Here is a 21,023-nt window from a genome sequence, read left to right as displayed (position 1 = left end):
ACACGCAAGAGCAGTTTGACTAGATCAATACGGTTATTAAAGGGTTTTTACCCGAACATGACAGAATTCAAGTTTTTGTTTTCCTAGAATGTCTTGATCCTTCATGGAATCCAGAGCATCACTGAGTCCCCTCCATGCTTCACTGCGGGGGTGGGGGTGGGGATTGACTTCTGTCATGTTAATTTAAGTCAAAGGTTATGGGATAAAAGGCATTAAAGGAGAGGTGACACTGAAGTCTGCTTCTAGGGAAATATCTGACCCTCAGAGCTTCAGAACATTGATGAAGCTGAAGCTGGACCGTTTGAGCGCCGGTGGGATAATGAGAGGATGCTGCTTCAGGACCAGGACACAAACATGAATCCTGGTCTCTCTCATAAAGTCCTAAAGGAGGATGTCAGCCTGTGAATCTGAGCGCTGAAGGTCAACTGGGTCATAACATTATGGAATGTCTAGACCGGGTTTGGATTGAACAGATCAGTTCCTGCAAACAAACCCTGAAGCAGGTGTGTAAAGAAGCCAGAAGGGAATGGTTCAGTCAGAACTAGGTAGATGGATGCACCAGATAACCTTGGACTTTATTAGATATAATTATCACTGGAAAGTTTTATTAATTGTTTAAAAAGTTTGTCTTTATACACGCTTCTAGAGCAAACCTCGTCACACAGGAGCTCACAAGATTCATGAAGTTCCAGCTTCGACTGGTTCAGTATCCAAATGTGGTTAGAATTTTAATTTGCTGCTCTCACACACACACCCACACACACACACACACAGGAGGAACAGGTAAGTCTGGTCTCAGCTTCATCGAGTGACTTTCTGGTTTGAGGGCAGTTTATCTTATACTTTTTATCATCTGATCTAAGCCCCGCCCCTCCGTAAAGTAATAGAAATCGTTCTAGTTGTTGTGGAATTAAAAATGTCAAAATGTGCAATAAAAGTTGTAAGAATAAATTATTGGATCTGCTAAAAATATTTTCAAAGTTTGCTGTCAGCAAAATCAGGCAGTAAAAATAAACACACACTTGTTGTACCGTTTATTTTGTCATCGCACACGACATAAAGACAACATCTCTCAAACACACCAGCTAAAAAATTAAATTAAAAGATAAGATGTTTCAGCAAAATCCCCCAAAATGCTGGAAGTAAAATAAATATGGACACAAAGAAAGTGGTTTGATCCAAAACAGTTCAAGTCATTCTCCGTCTGATGGAGCTCCTCCTCCTGCGGCTGCTCATTGGCTGCTAAACTGTGATGTCATCATGAACAAGTTGAACAGATTGATTCGGAGGACCATCAGAATAAATGATGCTAAAGGTTCACAGACGCATCGTTCATACAGTAACCAGGTGTCACACCAGTTCCATTATGTTAATTAACACCTGAGGCCACGCCCCTTTTATTTGACCTGATTAGTAAATGAGCTAAAAATTAACATCCGATCAAAACAAAAGAAAAGGATTAAAAAGGGTCCTGAAATACAACCTAAATGTAAGAGAAAAACAACTGTTAATCGCAGTCGAGCTAAAATGAAAATATTGTGTTTGAATTGTTTCCAATTGAGCTTAAAGTTGGTTTTTTGTTTTTTTGTTTTTTTCAGAAAATATTCAATAGTTTACTTTCTTAGCTCTAAAATTCTTCGTACTGGAAGCAAGTGACAAAAATTAGTTTCTATTTTATGGACAAAATAATAGATGAATCAATAAAGAGCATCACTGTTATTGTAGGTCGACATTTGAGTTCTATTAAATGGAGTTATTAAAAACTAAATTAAATCATTCCTCCATAAATAATGTTCCTGATGGGGCCTGGTGTTCATCCAATCACAGGCCAGACCTCAGGCGTGGACACGCCCACCAACGTGAGACCACATTCAGAGGTTTTCTGGGCCACATAAAATCGCATCCTGTTAGCGGCCTGGAAGCTAACCCGTCCTGGGGCCACAAATGAACATCTGACTCTTACCTGCACAGGTAAGCAGCTAATGTTTGAGGACACGCTCGACCTTCACAGAGAGGTGATGACCTTCATCCACGCCTCGCTGGTTTATTTACCCTGAACAAACCGACGGCAGCAGAACGGCACCGTTCTGCAAGCAATGAGGCGTGACGCCAAGGTGATGGCGTGACGAAGCAACAGCCGTCTGATGTCACGTGACCCATGATGTCATAGTCTGACTGAAGGTGAAATGCACCTGGACATAATTTCAAGATATTTTCCTCTTCTTTGAGTTAGCTGCTAACGGCTAACAGCTGCTAGGTGCTAGGGACGTTAGCGTTCCATTCATGGTAAGCTAATCCTGGCCCCCTCCAGCTCTAACCGTAACCCTAACCCCCCCACCACCATCAGACATCTCTGAGGACGCCTCAGATTTCTACTGTATTACAAATAATCCTAATTTTAAAAAAGAAATTAGAAGACAGCAACAAAATAACGCAGTTTAAAGCCGTCTAAGCTGGTCCCGTCACGACTAAAACTAAATATTGGCTTAAAAATAAAACAGTTAAAATATTCAGTACCTGTTGTGTAAAAAATGTAAGAGTGTGACCCGCTGGCTCCACCTGAACACAGCTCAGTGGCCCTTCGGGGTTCACAGTAGCGTGGGGCCCTTGGTGGTGTAGTTCATGGAGGGGAAGTGTCGGCCGTCTACGTCCCAGAGGGCCGGGGGCTGGTGGGGGGCAGGCGGGACGCCGGGGGGGTTCCAGTGGTTCATGTAGCTGGCCATGAGGAGAGTCAGCTCCAGGATCTGAGGACGGATCGGATCAGATGGACCATGAAACCTCTAATGCTAACGCCGTTAGCTTCAGATGGAAACGTTTGCGGACTCCTTCGACCAATCAGTTTGCTTCTACAACGCGATGCGTTCATGACACCTACTTTTGGCTTGGTCATTGCAAAGAGCAGCTTCTCCACGCTCTTCTTCCCGACTCCGGGCTCCCTCTGCTGTCTGGAGACCACCATGAAATCGTCACGGCAACCACCGAAGGTAATCACAGACTGGTAGGAGTAGGTGACCAGCGTGTGCTGGGAGTCAGAGCGACAAGAAACACAAATGTGAAGAAGAAGAAGAAGAAGAAGTTGGTTTCATTTCAGAGACTTCTTGTGATTTCTGAGGAAGGACACAGGAGGGGTCAACAGGGTCACCGTGGGGGCGGGGTTGTGGATTTCTGAGATGCCACAAGATAAAAATGACCCATAGAGCTATGCTGTGGTGGGACGCTGGTCTTATTTTAGCTCTAGATCGTCTCATAAGAACAGATGAGAACCTCACCATGGAACAGTCCAGCACACACAGTCCGTCTTCATTGACCGCCAGCCACACCTGGCTCTGCTCCACAGGTGAGGGGGGGACAGGCTGTGGAGGACACACACAGGTCATGTGACAGGCCTGATGTGTCATAGTAAACATCAGAATGTCCTCTTTGGTTCGTCTACCAGGAACTGGTCTAACCTGTGCTTTAAACAGACACACTTCGTCCCCAAAGGAACATTTGTTTTTATTTGGGATAAGACTCAGGAGGTCGTGTTTGTTTTCATTAACACTGACGTGATTGGTCGGTACAGAAACATCAAACAACCTTCACCTTGGCGCAGAAGAGCTTGGCTCCGAACAGCGGCCATTTCCGAGCCACGGTGAGATAAATCCTGACGCACTCGGACGCGCTGCAGCCGCGCAGCATCAACCACTTCATGGCCAGACGCTCAGCGAGATCTCTGGGAGGAGGAAATAACAGGTAACAGTCCAGGTTCACACAGTGAAACAGTCCAGGTTCACACAGTGAAACAGTCCAGGTTCATACGGTGAAACAGTTCAGGTTCTGATCGATCAGTGTTCTATGTTGATGCAGCAGTGACTTTCGAACAGGTGTTTTGGCCAAACGACGCTGCTGATCACACCTCATCACCTCAAGACTCTAAAATTTTCTCTGAAACCTTGGGAAGGGGCGGGGCATTGGTCAGGACTGTGTGTGATTGGTTGTTGGGATCCACTCAGCGACTTCTACCTGAGCTGCTCTGGGCTACATTCCTGTTTGTAGCGTTTGGGGTAGAAACGCTCCAAAGCCTGCAGCAGAATCAGCTGAGATTTAGGCTGGGGGGCGACGGTGGGGGAGGCGGCGGCCGTTCTGTCCAGATCTCCATGTTCAACCTGAAAGACGACAAGAACAGTCAGAAACAGAAAACACACCAACTGTTTAAAAGTGAAGCGGGCGACAGACCTGCGCCATGAGGGCGGCCACCTCCAGAGCCAGCTCTTTGTTCACAGGGAAGTGACCCTGCTGGACTTCACCGTTCACCTGGTGCACCAGCAGGAGGCGCTCTCGCTCTGTCTCCCCTTTCACCTGCGCTTTGAAGGTCAACCTGAGAACGAACGACACAAAGCTGCCAATGAAAACACACAATAAAAAGTGGTGTGTGTGTGTGTGGGGGGGGGGGGGGGGGATTAAAATATCCACCTGTTCTTATATGTGAGGCGGACAATCCGTGTCCCCTCATTTTTCCCAGGATGCAACTCCTTGAGCGCCTGTTCCCACTTGGAAATGACGTCACAGATCTGGAAGAAGAGACAGTTTCCCGTCAGACATGAAGGACAGTTTTTGTTTCTTCCAGTAGGTGGCAGCAGAGAGGACACTTGTGGTGTGTTCACTATCTTCGTTAGGATTTTGGTGCATAAAACACCCAAAATGACCAAATTAACATAACTGCAGCTTCTGAACTTCATGCATGGATAAAGTTATATTTGATATAAAACACCCCAAAGTCTCAAAAACACTTAAGAAGCTCAGAATCTCCCTGAAGTGACACGCTTTTAAACTTTTACATGTAAATTCAAGCAACTATGCCCAAGTTTACATTCCAAAGTGATTCGAATGAAGCTAACACACTCGCCTGTTGAAGGCAACCGCTTTAAAAGGCATTAAACTATCGTTCTGGTGGTTCCCCGGTCTCACCTTGGCCGTTGGATGCAGGCAGTGCTCCAGGGCTTTCCCTGACGGGTCGTCGGTAAACAGGGCGAACCCGGACAGCTGAGGCCTCCTCATGTCGATCCTCTGGTTCAGTGTGTGGAGGAACTCGTCCACCGTGGTGGAACCATCAAAACCCACCACCTAGGAGAGAAAGAACAACGGATCCAGATCCTGAACTCCAGATTGAGTATCCACCTCCACAACGCCTCACCTGGTAGGTGTTGTTCATGAAGTGGACCGGGATGCTGAAGGGCAGTGAGTGGTGGTAGGGGTTCCTCAGCAGGATGGAGACGATCTCCATGCGGGACGGTTTGGCCTCCCGCTCCCCGTTCTGCAGCGTTCGCTCCACGGACCGCTGACAGTACACGGCGTACTTCCCCACTTCGCTCCTAAAAATAAACCACCGATGCTTCAGCGAGCTCACTCTGGAGTCTGGGATGAAGGATCAGACTCAGGCCTCACCTGGGGTCGGCGTTCCGCTGCAGGTACTGCCTCAGGTACCACAGGAGGTGCTGCTGGGGGAGGAACAGCGCCACGCAGAGGGACAGCAGCTGCCAGCACTGCATGGGCAGGAGAGGGTTAATGTCCAGCAGCGACGCCACTCCCCTAGCAGTGACGCCACGCCCCTCACCCGAGTCTTCTGAGGCTCACCTGTGTGAGGGAGTAGCTGTGTGGCGTCCGCCGGTTGGTCTGCTTGATGAGCTGACAGTAGATCTCATTCTGCAGCTCTGGGTGAGTCAAGCAGACCTGCAAAGCATTCTGGGCCAGCGAGGTGTGGTAATCCACCGACGGAGACTCGACCAGCACGTTGATGAAGAGTTGGCAGGACTGCAAAAAAACAAAAACCAGATTGAAATGTTCTACCTGTGATTCTACATCAGCGCCAGCAGGTGGCGCCAAACACACAGTAGATAAAGGAGGAGGAGGAGACAGACGGACAGCTGGGAGACAAACTGACCTTGAAGAGCTTGAGAGCTTCCGTCTGCAGAGCTTCAGAAGGCAGAGTGGTGAGAGGAGAACGCAGACCCTCCTTACAGAAGCTCAGGGCGTCGCTCCTCCACAAGGAGGATTCTGGGTAAACAAAGAAGTTTTCAAATGTTTTTCAGCTCTTTCACTTTCATCATCTTCATCCTGCACTCATTAAAAAATTCACAAACCAGTCCCTAAATCTAAAGTGGGATTTCAACAGTCTAAATATCACAGTAACCATTTTTCCCAGTTAAAGTGGGCGGGGCTTAATCTGCGTTATTACAGTACATCACTCTGATCCTCACTGTGAGCATCAGTTGGTTGGTTTGTTGGCTTTCAGGAGAATTACACACAGAATTATTCACTAACACCCATCCAACTGTTTTTGAAATCTGTAACTGATAAACATTTTTTCTCTTTTTATTTATTCTTACTTTTTCATTTAATTTTCTATCTAACTTTATTTTTTATTTTATTTTCAAATAATTTTATTTTTATTTTGTTTTTGAAATCTGTAACTGCTCAACATTTTTGTTGTCTTTTTTTTAATGTTCTTTTTTTTTATTTCAAAGCATTTTATTTTTTTTACTTTTACTTTCTCATTTCACCCGCAATGTAGCCGCAATGTAGCCGCAAGAGGACACAAGCCAGTGTCTTATTGTGCCGGTCCCAAGCCCGGATAAATACAGAGGGTTGCGTCAGGAAGGGCATCCGGCGTAAAACTTTTGCCAAATCAAAGATGCGAATCAAACCTATGACTTCCATACCGGATCGGTCGAGGCCCGGGTTAACAACGACCGCCATCGGCGCTGTTGACCTACAGGGCGCCGGTGGAAATTGGATTACTGTTGGTCGAAGAAGGAGAGGAGGAAAGCGCGTTCGCTCGAAGAAAGAGAAGAGGAACACCAAGAGTATAGGACTAAGAGTAGGGACGTTGAATGTTGGAACTATGACAGGAAAAGGTAGAGAGTTGGTTGACATGATGCAGAGGAGGAAGGTAGACATACTGTGTGTACAGGAGACCAGGTGGAAAGGTAGCAAGGCTAGAAGTTTAGGAGCAGGGTTCAAGTTGTTCTATCATGGTATAGATGGGAAGAGAAATGGAGTAGGAGTTATCTTGAAGGAGGAGTTTGTTAGGAATGTCCTGGAGGTAAAAAGAGTGTCGGATAGAGTGATGAGTCTGAAGCTAGAAATAGAAGGTGTGATGTTCAATGTTGTTAGTGGGTATGCTCCACAGGTAGGATGTGAGCTGGAGGAGAAGGAGAAATTCTGGTCGGACTTTGACGAAGTGATGCAGAGCTTGCCTAGAAGTGAGAGAGTTGTCATTGGAGCAGACTTCAATGGACATGTTGGTGCAGGAAACAGAGGGGATGAGGATGTGATGGGCAGGTTTGGTATCCAGGAGAGGAACGCAGAAGGACAGATGGTAGTTGACTTTGCAAAAAGGATGGAAATGGCTGTAGTGAATACTTTCTTCCAGAAGAGGCAGGAACATAGAGTGACCTATAAGAGTGGCGGTAGGAGCACACAGGTAGACTACATCTTGTGTAGACGGTGTAACCTGAAGGAGATCAGTGACTGTAAAGTAGTGGTAGGCGAGAGCGTAGCCAAACAGCATAGGATGGTGGTGTGTAGGATGACTCTGGTGGTGAGGAAGATCAAGAGGGCAAAGGCAGAGCAGAAGACGAAATGGTGGAAGCTGAAAAAGGAAGAGTGTTGCATGACTTTTAGGAGGGAGTTAAGACAGGCTCTGGGTGGTCAGGAGGTGCTTCCAGATGACTGGACAACTACAGCTAATGTGATCAGGGAGACAGGTAGGAGAGTACTTGGTGTGTCATCTGGAAGGAAAGTAGACAAGGAGACTTGGTGGTGGAATGAGGAGGTACAGGAGTGTATACAGAGAAAGAGGTTAGCTAAGAAGAAGTGGGACACTGAGAGGACCGAGGAGAGTAGACAGGAGTACAGGGAGATGCAGCGTAAGGTGAAGGTAGAGGTAGCAAAGGCCAAACAAGAAGCTTATGATGACTTGTATGCTAGGTTGGACAGTAAGGAGGGAGAGACTGATCTATACCGGTTGGCAAGACAGAGAGACAGAGATGGGAAGGACGTGCAGCAGGTTAGGGTGATTAAGGATAGGGATGGAAGTCTATTGACAGGTGCCAGTAGTGTGATGGGAAGATGGAAAGAGTACTTTGAAGAGTTGATGAACGTGGAAAATGAGAGAGAACAAAGACTAGAAGAGGTGACTGTTGTGGACCAGGATGTAGCAAAGATTAGTCAGGATGAAGTGAGGAGGGCATTGAAGAGGATGAAGAGTGGAAAGGCAGTTGGTCCTGATGATATACCTGTAGAGGTATGGAAGTGTCTAGGAGAGGTGGCAGTAGAGTTTCTGACTGGGTTGTTCAACAGGATCTTAGATAGTGAGAAGATGCCTGAGGAATGGAGGAGAAGTGTGCTGGTGCCCATTTTTAAGAACAAGGGAGATGTGCAGAGTTGTGGCAACTACAGAGGAATAAAGCTGATGAGCCATACAATGAAGTTATGGGAGAGAGTAGTGGAAGCTAGACTAAGGGCAGAAGTGAGCATTTGTGAGCAGCAGTATGGTTTCATGCCAAAAAAGAGTACCACAGATGCAGTATTTGCTCTGAGGATGTTGATAGAGAAGTACAGAGAAGGCCAGAGGGAGCTGCATTGTGTTTTTGTAGATCTAGAGAAAGCTTATGACAGGGTGCCCAGAGAGGAACTGTGGTATTGTATGAGGAAGTCTGGAGTGGCAGAGAAGTATGTTAGAGCAGTGCAGGACATGTATGAGGACTGTAAGACAGTGGTGAGGTGTGCTGTAGGTGTGACAGAGGAGTTCAAGGTGGAGGTGGGACTACATCAGGGATCAGCTCTGAGCCCCTTCTTGTTCGCTATGGTGATGGACAGGCTGACAGACGAGGTTAGACAGGAATCACCATGGACTATGATGTTTGCAGATGACATTGTGATCTGCGGTGAGAGCAGGGAACAGGTGGAGGAGAAGCTAGAGAGGTGGAGGTTTGTCCTGGAAAGGAGAGGAATGAAGGTTAGCCGCAGTAAGACAGAGTACATGTGTGTGAATGAGAGGGACCCAAGTGGAAGAGTGAGGTTACAGGGAGAAGAGATCAAGAAGGCGGAGGATTTTAAGTACTTAGGGTCAACAGTCCAGAGCAATGGAGAGTGTGGAAAAGAGGTGAAGAAGCGTATACAGGCAGGATGGTACGGGTGGAGGAAAGTGTCAGGTGTGATGTGTGATAGAAGAGTATTAGCTAAAATGAAAGGAAAGGTGTACAAAACTGTGGTGAGACCAGCGATGTTGTTTGGTCTAGAGACAGTGTCACTGAAGAAAAGACAGGAGAAAGAGCTGGAGGTAGCAGAGATGAAGATGCTGAGGTTCTCTCTGGGAGTGACCAGGAAGGATAGGATCAGGAATGAGTACATCAGAGGGACAGCACATGTTAGAGGTTTTGGAGATAAAGTCAGAGAGGCCAGACTGAGATGGTTTGGACATGTCCAGAGGAGAGATAGTGAATATATTGGTAGAAGGATGCTGAGTTTTGAACCGCCAGGCAGGAGGCCTAGAGGAAGACCAAAGAGGAGGTTTATGGATGTAATGAGGGAAGACATGAAGATAGTTGGTGTGAGTGAAGAGGATTCAAAGGACAGGGCTAGATGGAGGAAATTGATTCGCTGTGGCGACCCCTGAAGGGAAAAGCCGAAAGGAAAAGAAGAAGACTTTCTCATTTCACCCAACAATACCTATAAGTGTCCACTAGGTGACAGTAGTAACAAAAAACCCAGCAGAAACCTTGAAGCTAACTCCGCCTCCTGCTGGGCGGAGCTCTGCCCTCCACAGTCAGACGTGTGACACATAAATCTTGACCCGCTGTGTTTCTGTAGATAAACACTGGGCGAGATTCTCACCCAGGTCCCCATCGGCGTCCAGGAGTTTCCCAATGAGCTGCTCGTACTCGGTGCCCACTTTAAAGGTAGCGCTGCTGCCCGCCGCCACCGTCAGGTGGTACAACCAGGTGTCCTGTATGGAAATACATCAAATCACTGTATATAAATTACATTTCCCAGGATGACTCAACATCTAATGATCCCCCCCACAGCCCACCTTCTCCTGCTTGGTGCCGATCAGCAGGTACGTAGGACTCTGGTCTCGTGGTTGGATCACTAAGGTGAAGTGTGACGACAGGAAGCCTCGACCGGCCGCCTCGTAGTCCTCGTCCGAGTCGCACGAACGATCCACTTCCTGAACCGAGGTGTCCCGCATCCGAAGGTGACCCAGAGGCAACTGAGGCCGAAGACAGAGAAACAACGTTCCACCTTCGTCTTGTTGAAACATTTTTATTTATTAAAGATGAAATGTTCCTCTAATGAGACAAAATAGAGGTAGGTGAGCAGTGGGTGGAGACTGGTGTGAGTAGACTAATGGTTTGTGAACCTTGTCTTCCTGGTTCCGGTAGTAGGAGAAGACTTTCCCCACCAGAGAACACCACACCAGCTTGGAGTGTCCATGTTTGACCTGAAAGAGGAAACAGAAAAACTACAAACATCAAGACAGTCTTCTAAGAGTTAACCGATCACAATGATGATGTCATAGGAAGCCAGGAAGGTCACATGACTCTCTGTCTCTCTCATCCGTCTCCCGTCTGAACAAAGTTACTTCACATCCCAACATTCCAGCAGCTCAGGCCTCCGGCCGTGTCCCAACCTGCTCGTCCCACCCCGACGCCCAAAACCAGTCATTCCTGACTTCCTGTTCGCTTCAGCTGCATCAAATCCAGACGCAACAGAAACTTTTGAGGAATCAGTAAAAAAGAACTGTTTTGTAATAATCAATTCCACCTTAAATCTCCTTAAATTGTTCAGATAAAACACATTTTTATTATTTTCTGACGTTTTGAAGGATACAGCTCTATTCCTGCTCCTTGTCCTTCTGTATAAGAAGGTTCCTCCTTCTGTTGGTGTCGTTGGTGTCAATGCTTTCTTTACCTGATGGGGGCGCTGCTGTCAACACACCTTCATCCCTCACGCTGACATCACCACTCCTCACCTTTGTCAGCCAGCCTCTAACAGTTGGCTTGGCACCGTTCTCCATGGTAACCGCGCTGCTGGCCTGGACCTTAAGGATGTTCTGAAGGACGCGGACCCACTCCTCCAGGATGTTGGGCGAGTCGGCCGTCAGGATGAAGGTCTTCTTCTCTGTGATCAGCTGTTGGGGGGACAAACGGGGGGGAGACAGCGTCAGCATGGAGGACATCAGAACCCGGATCTTAGGGTGAACGTTCCTGGGATTCCAGGTATGGGCTCCTCCCACCTGGAATGTCTGCGCTCCTTCTCCTCGTACGATTCTGCAGGACGAGTTGAGCTCAATCTGCCCCTGAGGTTTCCGGATCACGTCGCTCTGGACACACCAAAGGTCACGTGTGTAAACAATAAAATGGGTCATGGCTCGACGGGTGGGGGGAAATTCAGGGGGGGAGAAACTCACTGGGGATTTGTAGTAGAGGATCTCTCCGTTCCTCAGGATGAACCAGCGGCGTTTCCAGGCCTTGACTTGACTCCCCATCTTCAGGAGGTACCCAGACTTCTCCAGCATTTCCTGACAGAGATATTTCATCATCATCAGGTCACGGGGGTGTCTGTGTAGGTTCTCAGTTATCCAGGTTATCCAAAGTTGTTTAAGTCAATCCACTGGAAGAAGTTTCGCTTCTCATCCAAGAGGCTTCTTCAGTTCTTGTGGTGGGACGAGACCAGCCACCGCAAGAACTGAAAGAGCCTCTTGGATGAGAGGCGAAACGTCTTCAAGAAACTTTCTTAAAGTCCGTGGGGGTCAGAGCGAATCTAAAGGCGTCTTTACAATTCCATCTCTACAACCAGAATCTCCACTCACCGGCCCGTTGCTCTCGCAGGAGTACGAGGAGGTCCTCTGGACTTTATGCTCCGGTTCAGAGTGGTCGCTGTCCAGAGAGTAGGCGTCAGGAGGAATGGCGTAATCACTCTCTGAACTGATGGACGACATGGACACACCTGGACCAACAGGAGGAGGTTCACAAGAACATTCCTTCAGAGTCTTTGAGTTTTACGTCCTGATGTCCAGGTCTCACCTCTCTTGACAGCTCGCGGGCTGCCGGGAACGCCGCTCTTCCTGTCCAGATTCAGGATGGAGGTGCGGAGACTGGCCAACGAGCTGCTGTCGTCCTCGGAGCCGGAGTCGTCATCCGGCAGAGGAACGCTGCTGATCTGAGTGGCTTTCTGGAGGTAGAGGAGGGATGAGTACGGAGGAGGATGCACCAGAGGGAAGGAGAAGAGAAGCTCCACTCACCCCTTTCAGTGTGGTGTAAACAGGAACGTTAATGTTCTTGCAGATCAGCTGGGAGAACGGACCCGCCGCCGAGTACTGAGGTAAGTTAGACCCTAGGAAGAAACATTGGTCAGAACTCATCGAGGTTTTTACGGACATCGATGAACAAAATACGAAGAGAAAAATGTCCGTCAGTAGCAGTTAGCCTTTAGCTTCGAGTACATAAGTCAAACACAAGGCCCAGGGGCCAAATGTGGCCCGCCACATCACTTTATGTGGCCCGCAAGAGCATAAAAGGTCAGAGTGTCTGAAAATAAAGAGGTCAAAAGCCCATTTTAACTTTAAAAAAATGTTTTGAACAAAGTTAATGTCCTAACTTGTGTTTGATGTTATTTTTCTTTATTCTCTTGGATAGTTTGATGCTTGATTGTCGTTTTGTGCTTTTAAAAACTCGTCTCCTTCTTCTTCAGGTGTTTAGCTGAATGCTAAAGGAGCACGAAACGTATAAATATAAAAATACACTAAATAAAAATCATCTGTCACTTCAAACAAATATGAAAGCACCAAAATATCAGATTTGCCGGCAATCAAAATATCCCGATGACAGAAGCACCTTAAGGCACGAACATGAGAGGAAGTCAGGCAATGACCTCATCCTCAGCAGCCAATCGGCTGCGAGCTGAGGTGGCTGCTGTCAGAGCGGCTGTGGATGGTGTCGGGTCTGTAATTACAGCCTGAACACAGCTTTTCATCACAGCTGATTACAAAGCTGCCCCTCTAACCCCCCCCCCAATCCAAAGAAAAGGGAGGAGGGGTTGAGAACCCACACCTGTGCAGGTGTGTGGAGCCTCAGGCCAGAAGAAGTGACATCAAAGACTGAAATGACAGACGCACACCGACCACGACATGTCGCTTCCCGTCTCCGCAGACTGGCGATGGCGGACTCACCTCGGCCGGGGCCTCTGGCTCCGGGTCCCGCCTCCGACACCCTCATCCCCGCCTTCGCCACGGCGTAGATCCGACTCTCCTGGAGAGATCAACAACATCAGGACCGTTTGGGCACATGACGATAAACACTCGCTTCTGGACGTCAAACCGGTCGTACCCACGAAGGGAAGCGGTGTAACGGCGGCGTCGGCGGCTTCAGAAGCTCTGGATCCCGTCTCTCTGGCTCCGGTCCCGCCAAGGAGCCCCCGTTCCGGGAGGGCTCCTCGGACCCCGACCCCTCCACCACCCCGTCCATGCCGTTGGGGAAACCGTCGTCGATGTCCGTTTCTTCCACCACCTGAGAGAAGGGCGAGATGGCGGCGGCGGTTCCGGCACTCTTGAGGGTGGAGCAGGTGGAGGAGGGGGCGGTGCCAGCGATGCTCACGCTCAGGCGCTGCAGCCCCTCCAGGCTGGGCTGTGGTTGGCTGTAGTGCTTCTTCACCAGCTGGATACTGTCTCTGGGGGTCAGCGGCGTCCGCACCTTGGGTAACGTCATGCTGGCACCGGACTGGTGAACGGGGGGGTTGGGGAAGGGGTTGCTGGTGGAGGGGGAACGGGACAAGAGCAGGCTCTCCCCCGACTCCGGGGAGCTTGGCCCGGGGGCCATCTCGTAGGCTGAGGAGGAGGAGGAGGAGGAGGAAGAGGAGGAGTGGAGGCACTGAGAGCGGAACTTGCTGTTGAGCTCGTCGGAGGAGTTGTCTCTGTCGGAACGCCCCCCAGTTTGACCCTCTGGGACCGCTGGGAGCTCGGGTCCGCTGGCGGAAACAGGCCTGCTGGGGCCCTTTCTGCTCCAGCCCTGAGGGGGGGCATCCAGATCTGGGAGGGGTAGAAACAGCGGTTAGCTTCTGGACCCTGGAGCTAACAGCTACAAGCGTCTCAAGCTAACCTGCTGTCTTGCCGTGAGGACCCGTCTGTCTCCAGCCGTCATCCTGGGCAGGTGGAGTGCCGGGGCAGCTGGGAGGAAACAGGGGGCTGCTGGGTACCAGGTGGGCATCCATCACCGGGGAGGTGGCAGGAGATCCGAGGGACGCTGGTTTCTCTAAGAGAGCTGGAGAGGAAACATCGTGAACGATGGCGGACGGATTTTGAAGATCTGAAGATCTTCTCCTCCAGGAGTCACCTTGAAGTTTGTCCTGCAGCAACAGGATCTGTTCCGTCTGCTTCAGGTTGGACATCTTCAGCTGCTGGTTCTCTGCCTCCATCTGCAAAAAAAAAAAACCTTGATGACATCACTCGTCCAGAAGATAAACATTCACCACCGTCCTGATGGAAAGTCAGGAGACGTTTCTTTGTCTCTGGAGCGTCCAAGCGCACCGTCGGTTTTTGAAAATTAAAGGCTTTAAAGTGCGCCTTATCGTGTGGAAAATACTGTAGTTTCCTTCCGTAGTCTTCTCTGATTGGCTGAAGTGTGTACCCAGCTGGGATCGGAGGGTTTCCCAGCGGAGCGCTCACCTCTCGAAGCTTAAAGGTGACCCAGTCTTTAATCTTGGCCGCCTTCTCCTCGATGACTTTGGCCTCCTGGGCTCTGACTAATATCTGGGGTGAGAGGAAACAGACTCGGGGGGATTATTTCCGCGTTTCATGAACATACATGGACGTCTCTCTCCCTCCTTCTCCGTCTGATTCGGGATCAGCCGTACCTGTTTTTCCAGCTGCGTCTCTAGTCTCTTTATCGTAGCATCTTTGGCTTGAACCTGACCGGTCAGGTCTTGATACTTCCTGTATAACAAGCTCTCTGATTCGCTGGTTTGCACGTTTGCAGACTTCATCTTCTCCTCCATGACGTGAATCTGAAACGCAGCGTTAGAGGAGTGAAGCTCTGATGTTCAGGTTTTAAAGGGTCGTCCCAAACAGAGGAGGAGAACATTTACCTGCTTCTCGGCGCTTTCGGCGCGCTGGTCGGCCTCCATCACCCGCTGCTCCAGCTCCTGCATCTGGAACACAAGCAGAAGATACCAGGATGTCAGACCTTCAGGTTGGATTAAAGTCAAGGTTCTGGATTTTAATCCAACCTCTCCAAACAACAAACGTTTCAAAAAAGTAGCTCTTCTTTTAAAAAGAGCTAAATACAGCGGGAAAATAACACCGATTTATCTGATTTAGTTTAGTAATCCCAGGTTTCGTGCAGGATTACAACAATCCTGGATTAGAATCCCAATCTTTAACATGTTAGATCATAGAAACAGGTTCCAGTCATATTAATCTGTATTCCAGTTGCCTTCAGATGATCTTTCTAAGCAGCTAAAAAGCTAATAAATTCATGAATGCTACCTAAAAGGCGGGAAAACTCCTGATTCATCCCGTTATGGACGGTGGGACAAATTCCCTAACCCCCCCCCCCCCCCCCACATTGGTGGAGGATTAAAATCCATCGGTTTCTCATAAAGAACCAGAAACAGCAGAAGTCTGAGTGACAAACGTTCTGTTTTATAAAACCATGGCAGCTGATGTTTACCAGAGGCTTCGCTGACTCAGCCCTTCTGTAAAGCCTTTAAATGAATAACACACTGGGTTTAAGTGCAGGCCTGTGCTGGGGGGTGTGTGTGTGTGTGGGGGGGGGGGGGTACTACCACTCTGTTATGTTATTGCACTTTGGAAAGTCTGCTTCACGCTCTTCGCCTCCTCTCTCGCCAAGTTGGGAGTGTTTTACCCATTGACCCACTTTGGTCTGGAAAAAAGAAAAGAAAAGAAAGAGCTGACGTCGCCGGTGACACGGCGTTTCTCCCCCCCCCAGAGGTGAGGGAGATGGGGGAGGGGGGGGGAGGAAGAGAAGCTCCGTTGGCCTTGTGAGGAGTGTAACAGGATGAGTGCTCCATTTTAAGAGCTTTTTCCTGTGGATTAGGAAAGTGGAATCAACGGCTGTCAGCTGGAAGTGGAGGAGGAATATTTGAAGTCGGCGGGGCCGCGGGGTTCAGGATTACGAGGGAAAAAACACCAAAAAAGGCCGTCGGGATTAAACATCTGAAGGATCGGCTGCGCAGAGAGGAAGGAGGGATGTAAACACTAAAAAGAGCATCGCAGTCGGATTTAAAGATCTGCTGCTGAAACAAAAGGAAGCAGCTTCCCTGATTTCCTCCTCGGGGGTTCAACCTCTGGGGACACAGAACCAGTGGTCCAGTCTCATCGGCCTTCACTTAGACTCATCCACACCTGTTTCTGACTGATGAGGTTTAATCTGCACGCCGCCAGAGGGGCGGAGCCTGCAGAGCATCATGAGTCAGCGACGGGTTTCAAGGAACGATTCTCGCAGAAACGACACCTCCCCCAAAAAAACCCCCCTGAATTATAGAATATATTTCAAACCTTCTCGGCCAGCAGCTCCCGGATCTTCCCCGCCTGCAGCCGGAACCTCAGCAGCTGCATCTCCAGGGCGACACAGCGTTTCTGCCAATCCACGCCGGACACCCGGACACCTCCAGGGCCGCTGCCGCCGCCACCGGCGCCCTCCAGCACGTCGGCCATGACGGGGACTCAGAGCTCAGACTGCAGCCAAAGACACAAACACACACACACACACACAGTCTTGTTTTCATTGTTGGTGTCAGATGAGTCACAGTTACCCACAATCCACCAGTCATGAGGCGCCGGATCAAACAGGAAGCGCTGGTGATGACATTTCATTCTGTTTTCACTTAAAACATGAGAGCGGATGACGTGACTTCACCTCCACAGACACCCCAACACCCCCCGCCCCCACCTCATTGACCCCCACTTCCCATGATTCACTCTGACTAAAGCAAACACTCACGATGAGTCCACAGAGAGCTTCACCAACGCTTCCTGCTGCAGGTCATGTGACCACACAGCCGGGACAGATCCGAAGCCGGACCCCCCCCCCCCCTTCTCACATACCCTGAACAAAACCTCAACGGGAGCAGGGGGGTCAAGGATCAGCACCAACAAAGCAGGTCAGCCAAGTTACCTACTGCCCCCCTCCCTCACCCACAACCCCCCTCGCCCCCCCCCGGCCAGCCAATCCCTTCTTAATTACAAAGTAGGGCTGAAAAAGGATCCGCTCAACACAAAAGTGATTTTCTGACGTCCTGTCACAGCTGGTGTGTGTGTGTGTGTGTGTGTGTGTGTGTGGAGGGGGGGGGGTCTTAGCAAAGAAAAGAGAGTAGAATCAGAGAGTGAATGAGTGAATGAATGAGTCACGACCCCCACCCCCCCCCCCACCCCCAGACGTGACCTCAGTCCGTTCTGCAGATAAGAAGGAGTCAAGCTGAAACCAAAAGGAGACGAAGGCTTTGTGAGCGCGGAGCAGAAGCAGCCAGCCAGCGTCAGCAGAGCAGCAGTCGTTCAGCGTCCAGCCACCACAGCGGCAGCGGCACTCCCTGCAATTAGCGTGATGGTAAATACAGGCCTCGCAAACAAATTACAGACGTCATGCGTGTGGAGGCCTCGCCAGCCGACCGCTGGACCCGGGACCGGCTGGCCGGGTCCGGCTGCAGAGCTCTGCCTGTCCCCGAGGGAGCGGGGCAAGGTCAGCTGAGGTGGGAACGCCAGGAAACCAGACCAGGAGGCCACGCCCTCATCCAGGTGGTCTGATGGCTCCCCAAAAACACCTGTGACTTAGATGCTAACTGCTACTAGCGGCACTGTGGGTCAGGTCAACGTGTTTTTGGTTTTAGTTCACCAAACATCATCGTTTTTTTGGGTAGAGCGTTCTGTCCAGCAGAGGGTCAGATGTCAGCATGTGGAGACACATTGTGGAACCAGATGTGAACCGACCGTCGTGATTGGCTGACGCAGGACGGATGTTAACGCCTGAACAGGCGCTAACAGCCGGGTGCAAACAAGTCATTAGAGGGTTAAAGAGACTCGACACGGCTCTGTAAACCCTACAGTCAACAACCGGACTGGATCTTCCTGCTGGCTGGACGCAGGTGGGGGGGGGGTAGGGTCAGGGCTGGGGGGCGCGTAGTTAGCATCCAAGACAACCGATGCTAACAAGGTTCTGAAAGGAGGATGAGGAGAGCTATTTTTACATGTCCCAGATCACTCCTCAAGTAATATGTACCCCCTCCCTCCATCTCCATACCCCCACCACCCAAAGGCCAGTCTGAACACACATTCAGAGCGAAACTCTGCTGAGTCTGCAGCTCTGCTGATGGAAGTGATTAGGTGGTTCGGTGATATCACCCCCAACAGATGAATCAAGTCTCTGCTGAGGTCCAACTCCTATGCCCCCCCCCCACCCCCACCCCACCCCTCAAAGAGACGGCACGGGAGCGGGTGTTGAAATCTGGGTCAGATGCTGCAGACTCGTGTCGGCGGCGGCAGAAATGTGTACAAAAGACGACAAAGACAAACGACCTGAGAGGACGAGGAGTCAAGTGTTGGGTGTCACCTTATCTACTCCTCCGAGACCCCCAATGTTCAACAAAGGGCCCCTGTTGGCCCCCACCCAGAGGACCAAGCCACGCTTTGGTTTAACCTCTTCAACCCTGGTAGTTCCTCCACCCCTCGCCTCCCTGGATCACATCCCTTCAGTAAACATGGACTCCTGCTACGTATTTTAATTTGGACTTCGACGTGTCAACAGTTTGGTGTCAAATACGATTTATTTCTATTTATTACCCTCTAATAAGTCAGATTTTAACTGAACAGTTGGTCAAACTAGACGTTTAAAGGCCTCCAGAGGCCCGCATTTAGATCCTCCTGCTAACATTCATCACCTCTCAGGCTCCTCTTCATCCTCCTCCTCCTCCTCCAGGTTAATAACAGGCCTCAGAGTAGTGAGCACACTCATTACCAGCGTCAGTCGTGAAGACTGGCCTGACATTCCTCCCAGCTGAGCTGGAGACGTCCTCCTCTTTTCTTCTGCTCACTTTTAACACTTGTGGGTTCTTAACTCACCAACGTGTTCACGGGTCACAAGAACCCGACATTATTGGGTGTTTAAAGAACATCGTTTCAACCGCAGCTGATAAAACGGTCCTGATGTTGACTTCACCTGAACTACAAGCTAAATAGATCCATACTGGGTTAATATTTAATATTAACATCTGTTATTTGTTTCATGATAAAAGGCTAGGCTAACATATAAGTAACTTATATATATATATATATATATATATATATATATATATATATATATATAACTTTTTCGACGATAGAATTTACTACTAGCCATAATCTATACCATTACTGACATTAAGCATGACAAAAATGATGATATTAGCTAATTAGTAGTTAGTCAAAGCCCAACAAGCAGAATATTCATGAATGCTAATCATGCTAACATGATGTTTCGCTAATTGGAGAAACTGAAATTTGAGGTATGTAAAAATAAAATTTTAAATAATGCTATGTTAACACATTAAGAATGACAATGCTAACATTCTGTATATTAAAATATTTGATTATCTAGATATTACATAGTAATGTAGCATAACCAGTAGGAATATGGTCATGTTATTATGCTAAAAATAAAACTAATAAAGTAACTAAATAAATAAATAATGCTAGATTACATTTTCATGCCAGACATGAAAACAAAAATTTAAAAAACAATGTTTAAAATGTCATTCATCTTAGCATAGCAAGTTAGCATGCTAACGCCTCAGAGTGCCAGGAATTTCAAAGAACTTCTCGCAGTTTAATTCTTTACACATGAAATCTTTAAATCTGTAACGTTTGATCTAAAAAAAAAATTTTGGTTTCATGTAAACTTGAAAAAAAAAAAAAAAAAAACCTTCAGAAAGTTAATTTAAGAATTGAAGCAGAATCGCCTCCAGATGGTGAAACTTCTCCAGCAGACAGAGAGGCTGCTGGGAATAAATACACTTCTTCATCATCATCATCATCATCATCATCATCATCATCATCATCATGTCCTCAGATCTTCACACATTTTCTTTTTAACTCCAACTTTCCAGGACAAACTTTTTGTCCAAAAATGGCCACAAACCAACAGGTGTGCGGAGGAACCGCCAAACCGTCCGTCACCCCCCCACCCCACCCACCCCCACCCACTCAGCTCCAGCACCGTCCCCCAGCCCCGAACCGCCACCCGGTCTAGGTCCTGATCGCGTTCATCCGCTCACCGGAGTGGACCCAAACACCCCCGCCGGGTCTCAGAAGGAACCCTCCGGGCTTCTTTACCTTGTGACGCGTGGTCTCCGTCCCCACCCCCCCTGCTCGGATTCCTCACGGACACCGTCCCCGGTAAAACACCGCCACCCGTCTCATAACGAGCCCCCTCCGCTCATTCATTCGGTGCTCGGTGTCCGTCCTCCGGTGTCTGTCTTCCCCGGAGCTCCATTCAGACTCATCCCTTCTTCCTTTAAAGGGCCCACAGCGGGATCAGGTTTCTCCGGGTCCGTCCTCCCCCCTCTCCGGTCAGGACCGTCCAGGAAGGCTGCTCTTATTCTGGGATGTAAACACAGACTCTGTCGGTGACGCGTTTATCACAAAAACGTGGGGTTAGAATTTAAAACCGGTTTCTGTCTCATGTTGATGTGGAAGCATCTGAAGCAGAAACCGGTTTGTAATAAATCAGATGTGAATTCAGGAATCGGATTATGGTGCAGTACCACCAGGATCCACTGGGGGCAGTGGAGACACGATCCAAGCGCAAACAAGGCAAACATTTACGGCATAGAAGAAGATAAAAAAAATACCTTACAGACCACCGTACTTTATCGCCTTCGCTTTTTAAACTTCTTATTTACGAGGTTTATTTTTTACAACACTTCTACTTTACTTTGCTAAACTATCTGTACTATAATTTCACGTCATAATGGTGTAACAAAAAAAAACAAAAGAA

At 48.8% G+C, this 21,023-nt stretch overlaps 1 protein-coding gene across 1 annotated transcript; it reads right to left on the bottom strand.

Annotated features, from left to right (window-relative positions):
* Nucleotides 1-1,021: 1,021 nt before the first annotated feature.
* Nucleotides 1,022-20,531, bottom strand: plekhh1 (pleckstrin homology domain containing, family H (with MyTH4 domain) member 1). Its single transcript, XM_068339485.1, has 30 exons — nucleotides 20,360-20,531; nucleotides 16,556-16,735; nucleotides 15,124-15,186; nucleotides 14,893-15,042; nucleotides 14,705-14,788; nucleotides 14,373-14,454; nucleotides 14,139-14,300; nucleotides 13,371-14,068; nucleotides 13,214-13,292; nucleotides 12,287-12,378; nucleotides 12,069-12,216; nucleotides 11,855-11,991; nucleotides 11,453-11,563; nucleotides 11,279-11,365; nucleotides 11,015-11,173; nucleotides 10,403-10,483; nucleotides 10,073-10,252; nucleotides 9,877-9,988; nucleotides 5,921-6,033; nucleotides 5,614-5,790; nucleotides 5,425-5,522; nucleotides 5,174-5,351; nucleotides 4,948-5,103; nucleotides 4,453-4,550; nucleotides 4,216-4,357; nucleotides 4,003-4,145; nucleotides 3,583-3,712; nucleotides 3,270-3,353; nucleotides 2,876-3,022; nucleotides 1,022-2,744 (listed from the first exon to the last, which is right to left on the bottom strand). The coding sequence occupies exons 2-30, from the start codon at nucleotides 16,712-16,714 to the stop codon at nucleotides 2,589-2,591; spliced, it is 4,206 nt and encodes a 1,401-aa protein (XP_068195586.1). The 5' UTR covers nucleotides 16,715-16,735; nucleotides 20,360-20,531; the 3' UTR covers nucleotides 1,022-2,588.
* Nucleotides 20,532-21,023: the final 492 nt, after the last annotated feature.

The sequence above is a fragment of the Antennarius striatus genome, chromosome 17 (assembly GCF_040054535.1).
Source record: "Antennarius striatus isolate MH-2024 chromosome 17, ASM4005453v1, whole genome shotgun sequence".
NCBI lineage: Eukaryota > Metazoa > Chordata > Actinopteri > Lophiiformes > Antennariidae > Antennarius > Antennarius striatus.
Note: the sequence above shows the minus strand (reverse complement) of the source record. Positions and strands in the feature narration are given on the sequence as shown.

What these genes read in the sequence shown, in the direction of transcription:
- plekhh1 (XM_068339485.1), bottom strand. Translation starts at nt 16,714, where the DNA reads ATGGCCGACGTGCTGGAGGGCGCCGGTGGCGGCGGCAGCGGCCCTGGA. An exon ending in GCTGCAGGACAAACTTCAAG is followed by an intron (nt 14,301 to 14,372) that starts GTGACTCCTGGA and finishes TTTCCTCTCCAG; the next exon opens with CTCTCTTAGAGAAACCAGCG. An exon ending in CCCGCGAGCTGTCAAGAGAG is followed by an intron (nt 11,992 to 12,068) that starts GTGAGACCTGGA and finishes CTGTTGGTCCAG; the next exon opens with GTGTGTCCATGTCGTCCATC.